At 43.5% G+C, this 15,931-nt stretch overlaps 2 protein-coding genes across 2 annotated transcripts; both read right to left on the bottom strand.

Moving 5' to 3' along the window:
- Positions 1 to 5,319: 5,319 nt before the first annotated feature.
- On the bottom strand, positions 5,320 to 6,500 carry LOC116407080 (protein kinase C theta type-like). The gene is made up of 4 exons (XM_031892412.1): positions 6,323 to 6,500; positions 5,956 to 6,169; positions 5,781 to 5,872; positions 5,320 to 5,658 (listed from the first exon to the last, which is right to left on the bottom strand). Exons 2-4 carry the CDS (start codon positions 6,058 to 6,060, stop codon positions 5,481 to 5,483), a joined length of 375 nt encoding a protein of 124 aa, XP_031748272.1. The 5' UTR covers positions 6,061 to 6,169; positions 6,323 to 6,500; the 3' UTR covers positions 5,320 to 5,480.
- Positions 6,501 to 6,605: 105 nt separating this feature from the next.
- LOC116406564 (protein gar2-like) lies at positions 6,606 to 8,447 on the bottom strand. The gene is made up of 3 exons (XM_031890705.1): positions 8,026 to 8,447; positions 7,507 to 7,570; positions 6,606 to 6,955 (listed from the first exon to the last, which is right to left on the bottom strand). The coding sequence occupies exons 1-3, from the start codon at positions 8,365 to 8,367 to the stop codon at positions 6,786 to 6,788; spliced, it is 576 nt and encodes a 191-aa protein (XP_031746565.1). The 5' UTR covers positions 8,368 to 8,447; the 3' UTR covers positions 6,606 to 6,785.
- Positions 8,448 to 15,931: the final 7,484 nt, after the last annotated feature.

Below are 15,931 nucleotides of genomic sequence, written 5' to 3'. Positions count from 1 at the left end.
TACCCTGAAAATGTAGTTGCTAAGTTAATTGAAGAAGCTAAGGTGACTAAAGGCGCCCATACACGGGCCGATTCTAGCTGCCGATATTGGTCCCTTGGACAGATTTGGCAGCTTATCGGCCCGTGTATGGGCACTACCGACGGGCTTGAAATCAGGCAGGTTTGATTTTTAGTCGAATCAGGGACCACATCGGAACCCAGGACCAAATGACCGAATTAGCCCGATATCGCCCACCTGTCGGTGGGGATATTGGGAGAAGATCCACTCGCTTGGCGATCTTAGCATGTATGGCTACCTTAAAGGACAATGAAAGGTTAATATAAATTAAAAGTAAGTCTAAAGGCATTCTTTTTAAGTACTTACTGCATATCTAAATTCCCAGATCCCTGCTTGCTTCTCTGAGATATGGTGCTGGCAGCCTACAGCAGTGTGAAGCCTACAGTGACATCACTGAAATCTCTCTCCCCTTCCTGTAGGTGCCAGCGGCAGCCTTCCTATTCTCTGAGCATGTGTGTAACTTGATCCTGTCTCCTGATCTGAGCTATACATGCCCACCAGCCAATCAGAAGCGGATCTGGCAGAGGGGGGGGGGAGGGAATGAAACACATGTGCAGTATGAAGCAAGGAGGGAAAGGAAGGGAGAATACCTTTTTAGAGATGGCTGCCTGTTCTAGAAAATGTGAGTAAGTGTGAGTGAGTAAATATGTGATTAGGTGAGCCAAAAGTGTGGTGTTTTTACTAAACAATAGGAGGGCTATTGGGCAGGATGCTTTTTACATTTTGATTTGCATTCTCCTTTAAGGCTGATAAAGTACAGACAGGGTTACCTGGGGCACACCAGTTACCTGACTCAGGGGCCCATAGTTGCTCCCGCTCCTGCGCTGCTTACTGACTGGTAGCCCAATGGGCCAGTCTGACCCTTGACACAGGAGAAAATGTTAATTAACTAATTTTTTTTTGTCACCACGCCTAAAGCAGTACGTCAAGTCATCAAATCCACTTAAAATTTGTTTTCAACATACCATGCTTCAAGCTATCGTAGGGGCAGAACCCTGGATGGCATCATAAGTCCAACAAATCCTGTGAGTAAATACAACAAAACCAAACAGACATGGCTAACCCCCAAACAGACATGGCTGACCCCCAAACAGACATGGCTGACCCCCGAACAGACATGGCTGACCCCCAAACAGACATGGCTGACCCCCGAACAGACATGGCTGACCCCCAAACAGACATGGCTGACCCCCGAACAGACATGGCTGACCCCCGAACAGACATGGCTGACCCCCGAACAGACATGGCTGACCCCCGAACAGACATGGCTGACCCCCGAACAGACATGGCTGACCCCCGAACAGACATGGCTGACCCCCGAACAGACATGGCTGACCCCCAAACAAACATGGCTGACTTCCACACCTGGTGTCTATAAATGCAAAGGCTACATTCATTGTAAATACCTGATTCTCGGGGACATTATAATTCAACATTGCTAAGCACTGTTTAGAGAAAGGACACACTCCAGTTTCCATTAAATATATGCTACTGGAGCAGGTTATAAAAAATCCCACAGGGGGGAAATTACAAGTTAAAGATACTGCACAGATAAGTTTACTAGATCCACAAGATGGACTGTGTGGGCCCCAGGGGCCTAAATACTTATCTTTCTTTAACTTGTTTTTTAGATAATAGTTTTAGTTATAGTTTTTTAGATAATATTTTTGTGGGTTTGGAAAATAATGCTGAAATCCAATTCCGGATATCCAAACAGGGCCGGATTAGGCCACAGGGCACCGGGGAAAAACCCGGTGGGTCCCAATGACACAGGCTCAGTCTCTGCGGGCGCTCCACAGCTGTGCTTCCTCCCTGATTAGGGGAGGGGGTTGCACAGGCAGCGGGGGCCACTGGGGGTGTGTGGGGTCCCCTGGGGTGGCAGCCTCGGCGGGCCTTGCACCCCCAATCCAACCCTGTATCCAAATAACTGGCATCACACAATTTGATAGTATACCTGCTAGAGTAAAAGGATTGAGACATTGCCTTTAAAAGATGTAGCAGGAATATATATATATATATATCCAAAAAAGACCAGAAACACTGAGTTATATTCCAAAAACAATCAATTGTGTATTAAAAATGCATGAACATCCTGTTCATGCGTTTTTAATACACAATTGATTGTTTTTGGAATATAACTCGGTGTTGCTGGTCTTTTTTGGATATATAAATCATTTACCTTGCACCCGAGCTAAGAGCTGAAGCAGAGTGCCACCCTGGGTTCGCTATATATATATATTATATATATATGTGTATATATATATATATATATATATATATATATGATATATATACTCTTTGTTAAAGGCATTGTTTGATGTAGCTACACAGATTCACTAAAAATCCATTATGTAATACATAGTTTGGACACATATGGTTAAAAGTTATGTGAGGAGACTGGTTGTTAACAATCGTCACATGGTATAAATAGTGTTTAACTATTTTAACCTTGAAATTGGCCCCAAGAAAGAGCCGAATCTTGGATGAAATTTATGAAATAAAGCACTTTGAGAAACACAGACTTTTGGCGCGCAGACCGCCTTTATTATAAAAAATATACATTTATAAATATATAAAAATATTACATTTCATATTAACATTGGCTCTTAAGCATTTGGCCAGAATTTAGAAGCAGGCAGCAGGGCCATGAATTGTACAATATGTACAACTGTATATAAAATATATAATGTTTTAGCGCAAAAGCTATAGCTTTTGGGTCCTGCTGATAAATCTTATGGGCCCAGTTCTTCTTTTGTACTTGGGCCCCCCTCCACCAATCCCCCCTGCAGTTGCAGGGTCTGCTTCTTATGTTATTTTGCCATTGGCAGGCAGCATCTTATGTCAGCCAAAGGTGGCTAGAAACTGAATAACTGTATCAAAATCTTGGTCTTTAGTTACTGGGCGGCTTGATTCCTCTCTTCATTAGAAGCATCCAGTCTATTTTCTGTAAAAGAGAAGATACAACTTTACTAGTGTTATTCTTCACACACACTCTGTAATCTGTCCACTTTTATTTTTTTTTACCTATTTTAAGACAAAGAATGCTACACGCATTGGCTATGTCTCCTCATAATAGATACTTTTTAGCGCTGCCAGCACTGGTAGATTATATATGTATAATGATACTGCATTTTAGCTGTAGTGTGAAGCCCACAGAGTACATTCATGCCAATTAAAAGAAGCAGTCCAGTTAATAAAGGATTCCCTACTTATCACTATTATGTAAAACACCTAGTATATATACATACCCTGAAGAAAGGCATTTCCATGATCTCTTCGGCATTACGCTCAGTTGAGCCTAGCCGCTTCATGGGATTCTTATTCAGGAGCTAAAAAGTAACATTTACAATATGTTAGAAATCAGGGTTGTCCAACTGGAGCCCCACGGGCCCTATGTGGCCCTCCAAAGGATATTTATGGCCCCCAGTCTGCTCAAAGGCCCCACAGACTGCACTATATGACATCATTATTTCAATTTAATCTGGCCTTCCAGCATACTATATGCAGGGTCGGACTAGGCCCAGTGGGTCCCAGCCTTGGTGGGCCCAGACCTGATTCCCGCTGGGCGCTCCTTCCCTGATGCACTTAAGGTAAGTTTAATTTCCACGCAATCAGGAGAGGGGGTCGGACGGGTGGTGGGGGCAGTGTGAAGGCCACTGCAGGGGCCCCTGAAGCAGTAGCCACGGTGGACCCTGCAACCCCCAGTCCGACCCTAATTATATGAGATATAATCGTCTCACTACTTATAATAAGTTGGACAATACTTTGTTACAGTATATGATAAAACAATAATAACTGAGAACAATGTGAGCTCCCTAGATATCAAGCATTACTGTTATAAAACAAAAAAGCAAGATGAGGACTTACGCCTTGTAATAGTCTGCAGGTTTCTTTGTTCAGGCTCAGTGGGAGATTTAAGCGTCCATTGACCACATTATCACGCAACTCCTCACGGCTGTCTCCTTTAAATGGAAACTACAAGAATAGAAAGACGTGTGATTAAAGTTTATAGGAAGAATGCCAGCAATATCACTGTCCGAATCCCCACCTATAATGACATGATGTATCCCATGCCAGTTGTATATAAAGAAATAAGAAGAAATAAATGCCACTGCTTCATGCTTACCTCGCCAACGACCATTTGATAAAGGATTACTCCTACAGCCCACCAGTCTACTGACCGAGTGTAGAAGGTCTTCACAAATATCTCTGGAGCCCAATAAGCCGGAGTTCCACATCGGCCACACATTCTGTTTCCAAAGCCAATTCCTTCAATAGAAAGAAAATGATAAGTTATAGGTAGAAAAAAGGCAATGCATTTCTTGCTGGATGGGTAAAGTAATAATAATAATAATAATAATAATAAATATACAAGATCTGTTACACAGCATATATACAAACATTCTCTAGTTTCATGCACATCAGTAATAATACATTATTCTAATGTTCTATATCAGCCATGCACAATGCAGCACTTAAAACTGATCCAGGATATCTGTACAATTATAGAGGGAAATCCTACCAGCTTTGCTGAGTCCAAAATCTGTAATTTTGGGAAAGCCTCTCTCGTCCAACATGATATTTTCAGGCTTCAAATCTCTGCAGTAGAAAAAATGATTTAAATAATGGAGTTTATTGTTTATTTGCATTATGATAGACAAATAATTCTGATGATATCAGTAATAATGAATATTTATGGGACACTAGTATTTATATTCCATCACTCACCTATGGACTATTTTGTTCTCATGCAGGAACTTCACCCCGAGCACAATGCAGGCTGTGTAAAATCTGCAAAGATAAAGAAAATGAAAATGTATCTCTCTTTTTCTTTAGTAAAGGGATCTTAGTCTGTAAAGGTTTTATCTAATGTTCATGTGATCTTTTTCATTTTTAGGGATTATTTATCTTCTCCATTGAAGACAGATTCAGCAATGGAGTGGACACAAATGCACAGTCATCGTCTTATGCTCACTTGCATATCAGACCATCACCCACCCCAGGACCCACACGTTTCTGAGCTTCCAGGCGAATACCCAAGGCTGTAATACATGTAATATATGGAACCTCTCTTGGACCAATTCGGCAGCTTATCGGCCCGTGTAGGGGCAGAAATGAGGGGCATGCCCAACCAATATCTGGCCTGAAATTGGGCAGATATCAATCGGCCAGGTTAAAAGATTTAGTCAGATCGGGTACCGCATGGGCTCGTTGATGTGGTCCCCTAACCAACTGCCCCATTGCCGCCTACATTTTCCCCGATATCGCCCACCTATAGGTGAGCCAAACGAGCAAATCTTCACGTGTATGCCACCTTTACTGGTGAGAAGTAAAATAAACCGTAATGGCTTACATTGCATTATGAATACTACTTTGGGGCAGCTGCTAGTCTACTACAAAATCTGAGTAAACCTACTTATTACTTACACACTAGTTTCTATACTCAAAGTGCGGGTCATCACACTGGATAAGTCACCACCGGAAGCATAGTCCATTGCTAAACACATATCGTGTTGTGTTTCAAAGTAGGTGACCAAACCAATAAGGAAGGGATGGTTCTTTTTCTTTGCCAATTCTAGGATTTCTTTCTCTCGCATTACACTGAAAAATATAAGCAGTAAAAATCATACTAAAACCTGGGCGTGTCTACTTATTCACCAGTATTTAAAAGGCACACATTTTTGGGTAGATAGAACCACATGACCCAAGACCAATTAACTCACCCTCGAACTGCGAGAGCATCACAGACTTTTTCGCGTGGTATCATTTTAATGGCAACTTTCTTTCTTGTTTGTTTTTGTTCTGCAAGGTACACCTGGAACAAAAGAGTAGCCTTGAGTAATCCTGAATCTAGATATAAATATACTACTAGTTGGGTATGTGGGCTGAGTAACTCACCCTTCCAAAATTTCCTGCACCCAGGAGTTTATGGAGCTGGAAGTCTCCCATATGTGTCTTGGCACCAAGCTCATTGCTGAAAGGGAATAAAAAGAAATGAAACATTTGTCTGGCTAAACTCAAAACCTTGATATAGTATTAAGCCCTTAGTTGAAGCTTACCTTGGGTTCACATTTATTTGCCTCTGGGTGATGCGAGGTATTGCACTAGGAATCTAGAGAAGCAAATGAGACACCATCAGTTCAAATGTTCAGTGTTTAAAAAGTTTCCTTAGCTTTAAATTTTTACAGTAATGGTGCTAATAAGCTGTGAATGTAATATACTTTCTCTGGCCTTCTCAAAGATAAAGTCTAATGGCTAAACTCACCTTCTCTGTGCTATTATGGTTCTTAAATTGCTGCAATAGATCAGGGCTTCTCATAGGTGGGATATTAGGACCAACTCTCCTTTCCTGGCCCATGGGGGATGGCACTAGGTTGCTACCCCTAAATCTTGAGAATACTGGAATTCCAGTATTTGCAGCACCTGGTGGTTGGGAATGGTAAAAAAATATATGAAGTCATAATCACAAAATCATAGTTCACATGAAGATATTTCTTTCTATAGTCAAATAAATGACAATGACTCCTCATTTAACTCACCTGGCGGTTTATTGGTTCCTGTTGACAGTAAATCAGGCTGTTTGCCACTCATTTCCTGTAATTATAAAAATAGATATATAAATATAATAACTTACCTAGCTGCCAAGAACGTAATAGTCCCATTAGTATCTATATATATATACTGAGCATAAAGATTACGTGTCCCTAAGAAACAGCATACCCTACAGGCTATTTATAGTAAGCACTAAAAAGGAAATCAAATATAGCCTTTAAGAAAAGCAAGAAAACTGCACCAACCTTGCTCTCCTGGAGCTTTAGCCTCTGCAATGGGTCATAGCCTCTTAAAGCTGAGAAGACCGGAATGGCCCTTTTTGGAGGCTCTAGTGGCTTAGCAGTACCTGCAAATACCAAACAAATTCAATGTTAATTGGTAATTTAGGCCTATGGCAAGGAGTATTAGACATAGCAGGTCAGTGGAGTCCTGTCTTCTTTGCTAAGGACTACCTTATCTTTACATTACTATATACAGGGTCAGATTGGGCCGGTGGGGCACTGGGATAAAACCCGGTAAGCCCTACCAACCCATGCCCTCTACCTGCCCGCCCCCAATCAAAGCCACAAACTTAAGAAAGTAAAAGAGATACAGTGTGAAGGGGGGGGGAGCTGATGTTGGGAGGAGGGCCCTGAAGGTTGCAGTCCTGGTGGGCCCCAATGCGGCAGTCCATTGCTAACTATATCAGGTGATCTATATACTCAACAAATGTTGTTAACTTCCCACCATTGATATATATCATGTTTAAACCCACCAAGACCCAATTCAATGTGACTATAGGCTGACTGAGTAATTCAAGGCACACACACGGCTGCCCAATTACCCAACTAGCTTTGTATACACACACGCTTATATTTTAACTCTAAATGAGCTGAAATGATTCAGTGAATCTTGTACCTGTTGTCTCAACCACTTCTTGGACCAAAATTTCCAATACTTTAGTTCTTTTACCAAAGGATTCCTGTAAATTTAAAAATAAAAAACCATTAATGTAAAATGAATATAATAGTCATGGCAGTATGTAAGCAAAATTCTAAGGTAAAGAATGACACCACTAAAGCTGGCCATACACGCACCGATAATATCGTACGAAACCTGGTTTCGTACGATATTCGGTGCATGTATGGCAAGTAGGCGAGTCGACCGATATCACAGGAGGCTACTGATATCGGTCGAATCGCCGATCGGCCAGGTTTAAAGATTTTGATTGGGCGACATAGAAGGCGCCTGAGCAAAATCTGCCGTCAGGGCTGAATCGGCAGAAGGAGGTAGAAATCCTATTGTTTCTACCTCCTTATCTGCTGTTTCAGCCCTGAATGGTTAGTGGCTGATTGAACGATCATTCGTGCAACCGATGGTGGCACGAAAGATCCCAAATCGCCACGTGTGTGGCCACCTTAAATCTTTATTACTTACATTGGAAGGTTTCTCTAATACACTCTCAGTACTGCTGCTATCAGAGGATTTTCTTTCCTCTATCACTTGCTCTTCAGCTATACTATCTTGGGTAATGCTTTCAGTACTGGATGTAGAGGTTTCAGAACCTTCTACTTCTTCTATTACTTCCTGTTCATCTTCAGTCGTTTGCAAAGTAATCTCAGTACTGCAGTGAGAGCTTTCTCTTTGCTCAATCACTTCACCTATATCTTCACTATTCTGTGTAAAAGTCTCAGTACTGGATTCTGCATTCTCCATAAAAAGATCTGGAGAAATACGCTCAATTCTGTTATCAGAGCTTTCTGTGTCCTCTGTCTCCATGTCTATATTCTGCTCCTGCAATGGAGTGTTACTTCCAGCAGGAGAGACATTTTCAGAGTAGTCTTGTAACTTGGGAGGTTCTATAAAAAAAAGGATACAATTATCGAACTTGAAACAATGATATTAGTGGCAAAGATAAGTAAATAAAAGTATGAATTCATTAAAAATTAAAAAGTCTAATGATTGGCTGGCATTATAATAATACTCTCCACCCAACTCTATTTTTGTTCTACTGGAAATATTAATTGGATTCACTGCAATTAATTGGGAAGCCATGAATATTAATGGAAATCTATATAACTGCCCTGGTATAAAAATGCTCTTGTGTCTGTAGAGACTCTTCAATAGTAATTATTATTCCCATAGTATGCAAATATACTATACTCATCTGGCAACCAGAGGATTTCAGCATACAGTAAGTATAGTTACTTGTTTGGTGGTTAAACATTTTGATTACATACACTGTGTCAATAAATAGCAAAAAAGACAGATTTCCTAAATAACTTACCTGTATTTTCCATATCTTCTTGTACCTCCTCAATTTTATTACCAAGAGACTGATCTTTACTCTGGAGAAGTTCCAACTCTGTCTGTTCATCTTCTGAAATACTGTATTCAACCACATTGGGAATCACAGTCTTCTCCGTGTCAGTCTGTTCATCTATTGGAGTCACATTCTCTGGCACCTGTCTGGGATCTGCTCTGAGAAAGAGCTCCACAGGGCATTCAGCATTGAAGCTGCAAGACTCCTACAAAATAGTAAAAATGATTTTATATAAAAATATGCTTACACCTGGAAGAATGAAGGGTTAAAGAAAGACACATAGTTCAACATATTAAGTTAATGCAAGAACAGGAGACAATGTGGACTCACCGTATCATCAGTGTTCAAGGGATGAACCTGAAACAGAAAGAAAATTCATATTAGTCTAGGAATTCTCTGCATATCTGTATATTCAGTGCCAGACTGGGCTGGTGGGATACAGACCTTATGGCCCCCTCAACTCAGTAAAGCTGCATTCCTCCCTCCTTCCAGGCTGGGTTCTGTGGGCCTACAAACCATATTTCTGTTTGTTATGACCCTGAAGGTACACATGCTTGGCCAGACATAAAGCAAAGAGGCAACTTAAGGTGGCCATACATGGGCTGATTCTAACTGCCGTTATCGGTCCCTTAGACAGACTCGGCAGCTTTTCGGCCTGTGTATTGACACTAACAACGGGCCTACCCGACCGATATCTGGCTTGAAATCGGCCAGATATCGATCGGGTAGGTTAAAAAATCAGTTAGATCAGGGGCCGCATCGGCTCGTTGATGTGGTCCCCGAACCGACTGCGCCTATACCCATCGTTCTAATTCTATGGCCCTGGGGCCAAATGACCCAATTAGCCTGAATTAGCCCGATATTGCCCACCCGTAGGTGGGGATATCGCGAGAAGATCCGCTCGCTTGGGGACCTCGACAAGCAAGCGGATCTTATTGTGTATGGCCACCTTTAGCAGCGTAGCTCAGACCATGTTCTGATAATATTGTCAAATTAAACTGCATGCTTACCTTGTTCTTGCGATGGAATAATTTCTGGATTCTTTTAAAAAATCTTCTGAACATTGTTGTCACTCCTATAATAGAAATGTCATAGATTAGTATTTATCAGGGTTTATTTCTATTTATATACACACAAATCTTGCTCATACTGACTTGGACGGCACCAAAGCTTTACTAAAGGCCTTTCGAAAAACAAATATAAAGGGCCCAACACTCTGCCACTCTGTGACCTTATGTTCACTATAAAGCTCTGATGGACTATCTAGACAATTAGGGCTTAACAAAGTGAGTGGATCTTTCCAAAACATTAACGTTGCTGCTGTTTTGAATCATATCTGGCAGGGTAGTGTGAACTAATAAACATTATGTTGGAGCATCGATGGAAGCGCTTTGCTTCATTGAAGATATATAAATATATATATATATCTGTTTGCTTAAAGGGGAGGGCATTGCTTAGTAGCTAATGAACAGAATGGCTTAATGTCCTATATATATTGATAATGGGTGAGTGCAGAGGGACTCTTGTTGTCTATATGAATTTTGTGGTCACAGCCTCATTGTACCACCACCTAATGATTTAAAATGTAAAACTTCTACTTTTTTTTCCTATAGTTTATACAGGAGCAGTGGCCAACTCCATGTTGTAGCCCCCACCCTTCCCAGCTACTGTCAGGTGATCCCAATGGACCAATAAAAGGGCAACCATTTGGGGGCTTTAACCTTGAAAGCAAGAAAGTTGCAGGTAAAAGTTAGATAAAAGTGACTGGCCAGACCGGGGGTGAGGGAGTGTAGGACAGGCCAGACCGGGGGTGAGTGAGTGTAGGACAGGCCAGACCGGGGGTGAGTGAGTGTAGGACTGGCCAGACCGGGGGTGAGTGAGTGTAGGACTGGCCAGACCGGGGGTGAGTGAGTGTAGGACAGGCCAGACCGGGGGTGAGTAAGTGTAGGACTGGCCAGACCGGGGGTGAGTGAGTGTAGGACTGGCCAGACCGGGGGTGAGTGAGTGTAGGACTGGCCAGACCGGGGGGTGAGTGAGTGTAGGACAGGCCAGACCGGGGGTGAGTGAGTGTAGGACAGGCCAGACCGGGGGTGAGTGAGTGTAGGACAGGCCAGACCGGGGGTGAGTGAGGGTAGGACGGGCCAGACCGGGGGAGAGTGAGTGTAGGACAGGCCAGACTGGGGGTGAGTGAGGGTAGGATGGGCCAGACCGGGGGGTGAGTGAGTGTAGGACTGGCCAGACCGGGGGTGAGTGAGTGTAGGACTGGCTAGACCGGTGATGACTGTGACGTACTTGGTCGGTTTGAAGTATATTGCAATATATGGACAAACAGGCTCATTGCAACAACGCGAGTATCACATGACTGACCTTGGGCTCCCACAATAACATGCAAAACAAAGTACTGGTCAATCAAACGCCCTTATTAAGACAAACCAAGTTCATATTCCCTTGAGCAGCAACAAAGTTTTACTAGAAAACTTCTATACCAAATCTAAACCAAAAAAATGTAAAAAAAAATAAAAATTGCCCAACAGGTAACATTCTTACAGCTGAGGGAAAGGCCCTGAATTTCAACAATTATTATCCTAGCTATTCTTATACAGGTGGCATTTTTGTAGTATAAAACAAAGCATATCAATAACAACATGAGAAGCAAATTAGCTTGCATGCACAGAAATTATTGATTCAGTTCAATATTGTCAGCTGATGGGGCCTCTAATGACCAGTTTTTTTTAATTATAAAATACTAACAGCCCCCCAATAAATATCCCCTATATATATAGAGAGAGAGGCAGGTACTTACAGTTCAGTAGGATATCCCAGCGAGATGCTAGATGAGAAACTCTCAGCAGGGATTCTCTGAAAAAAACCGTTGGGATCAGCAGTGACAGTAGCAATGCCAACTGTACGACAGCTCAACCCCAACTGGCCAACCGATCCTGCTTGGCATGTAAACAACTGTGACATCACAATGCTGCACAATGTTGGAACTTGTCACATCACAGGTCACATGACTGCATCTGGAAACACTTCAGCAGCACCAAAGTTTTCTGTAAACAAACAATGGAGATAAAAGGATCCAATGCTTTCTAGTAAAGTTCTTTTAACTGAGCAAATCCTTATAACTTTGGCAAATGCTAGAAGTATAAAAATATCATATGGAGGCTCTAGAAGGGTCAAAATATGACCAATAAAAGCCATTGATTTGGCTCTGAAATTAATGGCGGAAAACATTCAAATAATATGACAATATCAAATGCAGTAATGATCGGCCAGTGAGGTATTCTGGCCATGGTTGGGCTTTGGCTATAACTAATATATACAAAATGTATAAAGCTCATTTAATGCCTAATGGTGCCTATTTAGGGCCATTCTCTGGGGTCAATGTCTAGAAAAAGAATATACTTAGAATGTAATATATACAGTATTTATATACATTACAACATGGACGCAAAATTAGGAAGGAAGCAAAATGAAATAAAGTACTTTTCTGCAGTTTTTATTGGCCTGGCAATATGTTTTGGGTCACGTGGTCTCAAGTGTGAATGGAAGTTAAAAAGTGCATGACATTTAAACCCTTGCTACACATCCCTTGATACAAATTAGGTTGCATAGTGATGGTCCCTCTGGGTTAAAGTCCATGTCTCAGTAAACTCCTCTCCAGGCTGAAGTCAGTAATAAACTGTTCCAATAAACTTTCACCCAAAGGTGGGTATTCATAACTGAAAGTTCACGTTAAATAGTAACAAAAAGGAAATATTTTTGGTAATACCCTGTGATGCAAAAGAGTTCATTATATACATTTAGTCCATATATCCATAAGATAATACATAATATACCCACTGAGAAGATTTAGCATATATAACAGTATAGGCCCAGACTGGCAATCTGTGGGTTCTGGCAAATGCCAGAGGGGCTGCTGTAAGGTGCAACAGACAGTCACTATTTATTGGGCTGGGGGGGGGCTGTTTGGGCCTCTGGGTACTGGGAATGCCAGGGGGGCTGTAAGGTGCAACAGACAGTCACTATTTATTGGGCTGGGGGGGCTGTTTGTGCCTCTGGGTACTGGGAATGCCAGGGGGGCTGTAAGGTGCCATAGACAGTCACTATTTATTGGGCTGGGGGGGCTGTTTGTGCCTCTGGGTACTGGGAATGCCAGGGGGGCTGTAAGGTGCCACAGACAGTCACTATTTATTGGGCTGGGGGGGCTGTTTGGGCCTCTGGGTACTGGGAATGCCAGGGGGGCTGTAAGGTGCCATAGACAGTAACTATTTATTGGGCTGGGGGGGGGCTGTTTGTGCCTCTGTGTACTGGGAATGCCAGGGGGGCTGTAAGGTTCCACAGACAGTCACTATTTATTGGGCTGGGGGGCTGTTTGTGCCTCTGGGTACTGGGAATGCCAGGTGGACTGTAAGGTGCCACAGACACTCACTATTTATTGGGCTGGGGGGGGGCTGTTTGTGCCTCTGGGTACTGGGAATGCCAGGGGGGCTGCTGTAAGGTGCAACAGACAGTCACTATTTATTGGGCTGGGGGGGGCTGTTTGTGCCTCTGGGTACTGGGAATGCCAGGGGGGCTGTAAGGTGCCACAGACAGTCACTATTGATTGGGCTGGGGGGGCTGTTTGTGCCTCTGGGTACTGGGAATGCCAGGGGGGCTGCTGTAAGGTGCAACAGACAGTCACTATTTATTGGGCTGGGGGGGCTGTTTGTGCCTCTGGGTACTGGGAATGCCAGGGGGGCTGTAAGGTGCCACAGACAGTCACTATTTATTGGGCTGGGGGGGCTGTTTGGGCCTCTGTGTACTGGGAATGCCAGGGGGGCTGTAAGGTGCCATAGACAGTAACTATTTATTGGGCTGGGGGGCTGTTTGGGCCTCTGTGTACTGGGAATGCCAGGGGGGCTGCTGTAAGGTGCCATAGACAGTAACTATTTATTGGGCTGGGGGGGCTGTTTGTGCCTCTGGGTACTGGGAATGCCAGGGGGGCTGCTGTAAGGTGCCATAGACAGTCACTATTTATTGGGCTGGGGGGGGGGGCTGTTTGGGCCTCTGGGTACTGGGAATGCCAGGGGGGCTGTAAGGTGCCATAGACAGTCACTATTTATTGGGCTGGGGGGGCTGTTTGTGCCTCTGGGTACTGGGAATGCCAGGGGGGCTGTAAGGTGCCATAGACAGTAACTATTTATTGGGCTGGGGGGCTGTTTGTGCCTCTGGGTACTGGGAATGCCAGGGGGCTGTAAGGTGCCATAGACAGTAACTATTTATTGGGCTGGGGGGGCTGTTTGTGCCTCTGGGTACTGGGAATGCCAGGGGGGCTGTAAGGTGCCATAGACAGTAACTATTTATTGGGCTGGGGGGCTGTTTGGGCCTCTGTGTACTGGGAATGCCAGGGGGGCTGCTGTAAGGTGCCATAGACAGTAACTATTTATTGGGCTGGGGGGGCTGTTTGGGCCTCTGTGTAGTGGAAATACTAGGGCCTATTTTGAATCCCAGTCCAGGCCTGTAACAGTATATGTTAAACTAGAGGAACTGGGTGATTCCTGGCCATGTTCCTGTTCCACCCTGGACAATGCCCCCATCCGCTCAGACCATGACCATGCTTTGCCCCCACCTGGGGTAAAAATACAGACCCCAAACATGCCCCACCCCCACTTGGGGTATAAATACATGACTTCTAAAAATATGGTAGAGTTGACAGGTCTGTAATTATTCAAAATAACAGAGAAATAGAAGCACCTACGTATCAATATTCTAACATTACAGGGGACATGTGCTATGGATACAACATCATAGGAAGTACATGGCGCTGCTGCTTCTGAACCAGTTGGTACTCCCTGGGTTACATGCCTGAATGGGTGTCCAAATGCCCATGCACTAGCCCCAACATACCCCTCATGAATACAGCCCTGCTAAATGCAGGTAGCACTATATTCATGGGAGAAGCACAGGTTCTGTGCCAGAGTGCAATGATCTGTGTCTAGGGTGCTAAGTTCATACAAAATGCTAAATAAAACACATTTTTTGGCTTTTGCACTTTATATTCCACCCTACATACCTATAAACAACATATACTCTTTCAAGAGTCATAACTAGCAGTGTATAAAGGAAGAAACTAGGGATGCACCAAATCCACTATTTTAAGATCCGCCTGAACCCCGAATCCTTGTCTAAGAATGGCACGATGCATATAAGTAAAGTTAAAAATAAAATTGCGTTTTGCTGCAAATACCCTGAATAAACAGAACCATTTAATGAGATACTTGATGCATAAATCCTTTTGCCCAGTAGATCTGCAAAGCTCATAAGGATTAATTTGCTCATCTCGGTGTCCTGGTTTTAAAGCTGGATAGCTTTATCCAACAGACGTTGGAAAACTAAGATTAAAAAGAAATATCTGATTTTAATGCATAGTGACATCTTGTGGTCACTTTAATGTACTATGTTCTGGATTGGCTTTTCAAAATATGATGGACGGATCCTGTGTTTACAATGGGAGATGGGGCCAATCTATAGGTACAATAGCTTCCTCATAGCTATAATGTGAGGGTTATAGGTTTCTTCTACTTGCCTGTACCAGCTCATCGGGTATACAGAATTTATCTAATGCATGGATACTTGCACAAGCCCTGGGCCAAACATAAGTTCTTTTATACCCTACATATAACTACTGACTAGAGCTAGGTAAATAGAATGTGTGTTCAGGCTATAAAACCACATAGGGCAGGGGTGGGCAAACTACGGCCTGCGGGCCACATCCGGCCCGTCAGCCCTTTCAATCCGGCCCGCCGTCTCCGGCCCCCTTAAAAGAATGACGGGCCCTGATTGGTTGCGCCCCGTGGGTGCGCACAGCGTCAGCATGCACGGGGCGCAACCATATAAAAGAATGCACTGGGGAGCCGGGGAACAGAAGGACGGGACGGAGGAAGCAGCGGGTCGCTGGGGGGGAGCTGAGAGGCCCCATAATTTTTGATGGCAGCCCCGGGCGTAACGCTGTCCCGGCCCGGTCCGGCCCGTATGTTA

This window comes from Xenopus tropicalis, chromosome 8 (genome assembly GCF_000004195.4).
Source record: "Xenopus tropicalis strain Nigerian chromosome 8, UCB_Xtro_10.0, whole genome shotgun sequence".
Lineage (NCBI taxonomy): Eukaryota > Metazoa > Chordata > Amphibia > Anura > Pipidae > Xenopus > Xenopus tropicalis.
Note: the sequence above shows the minus strand (reverse complement) of the source record. Positions and strands in the feature narration are given on the sequence as shown.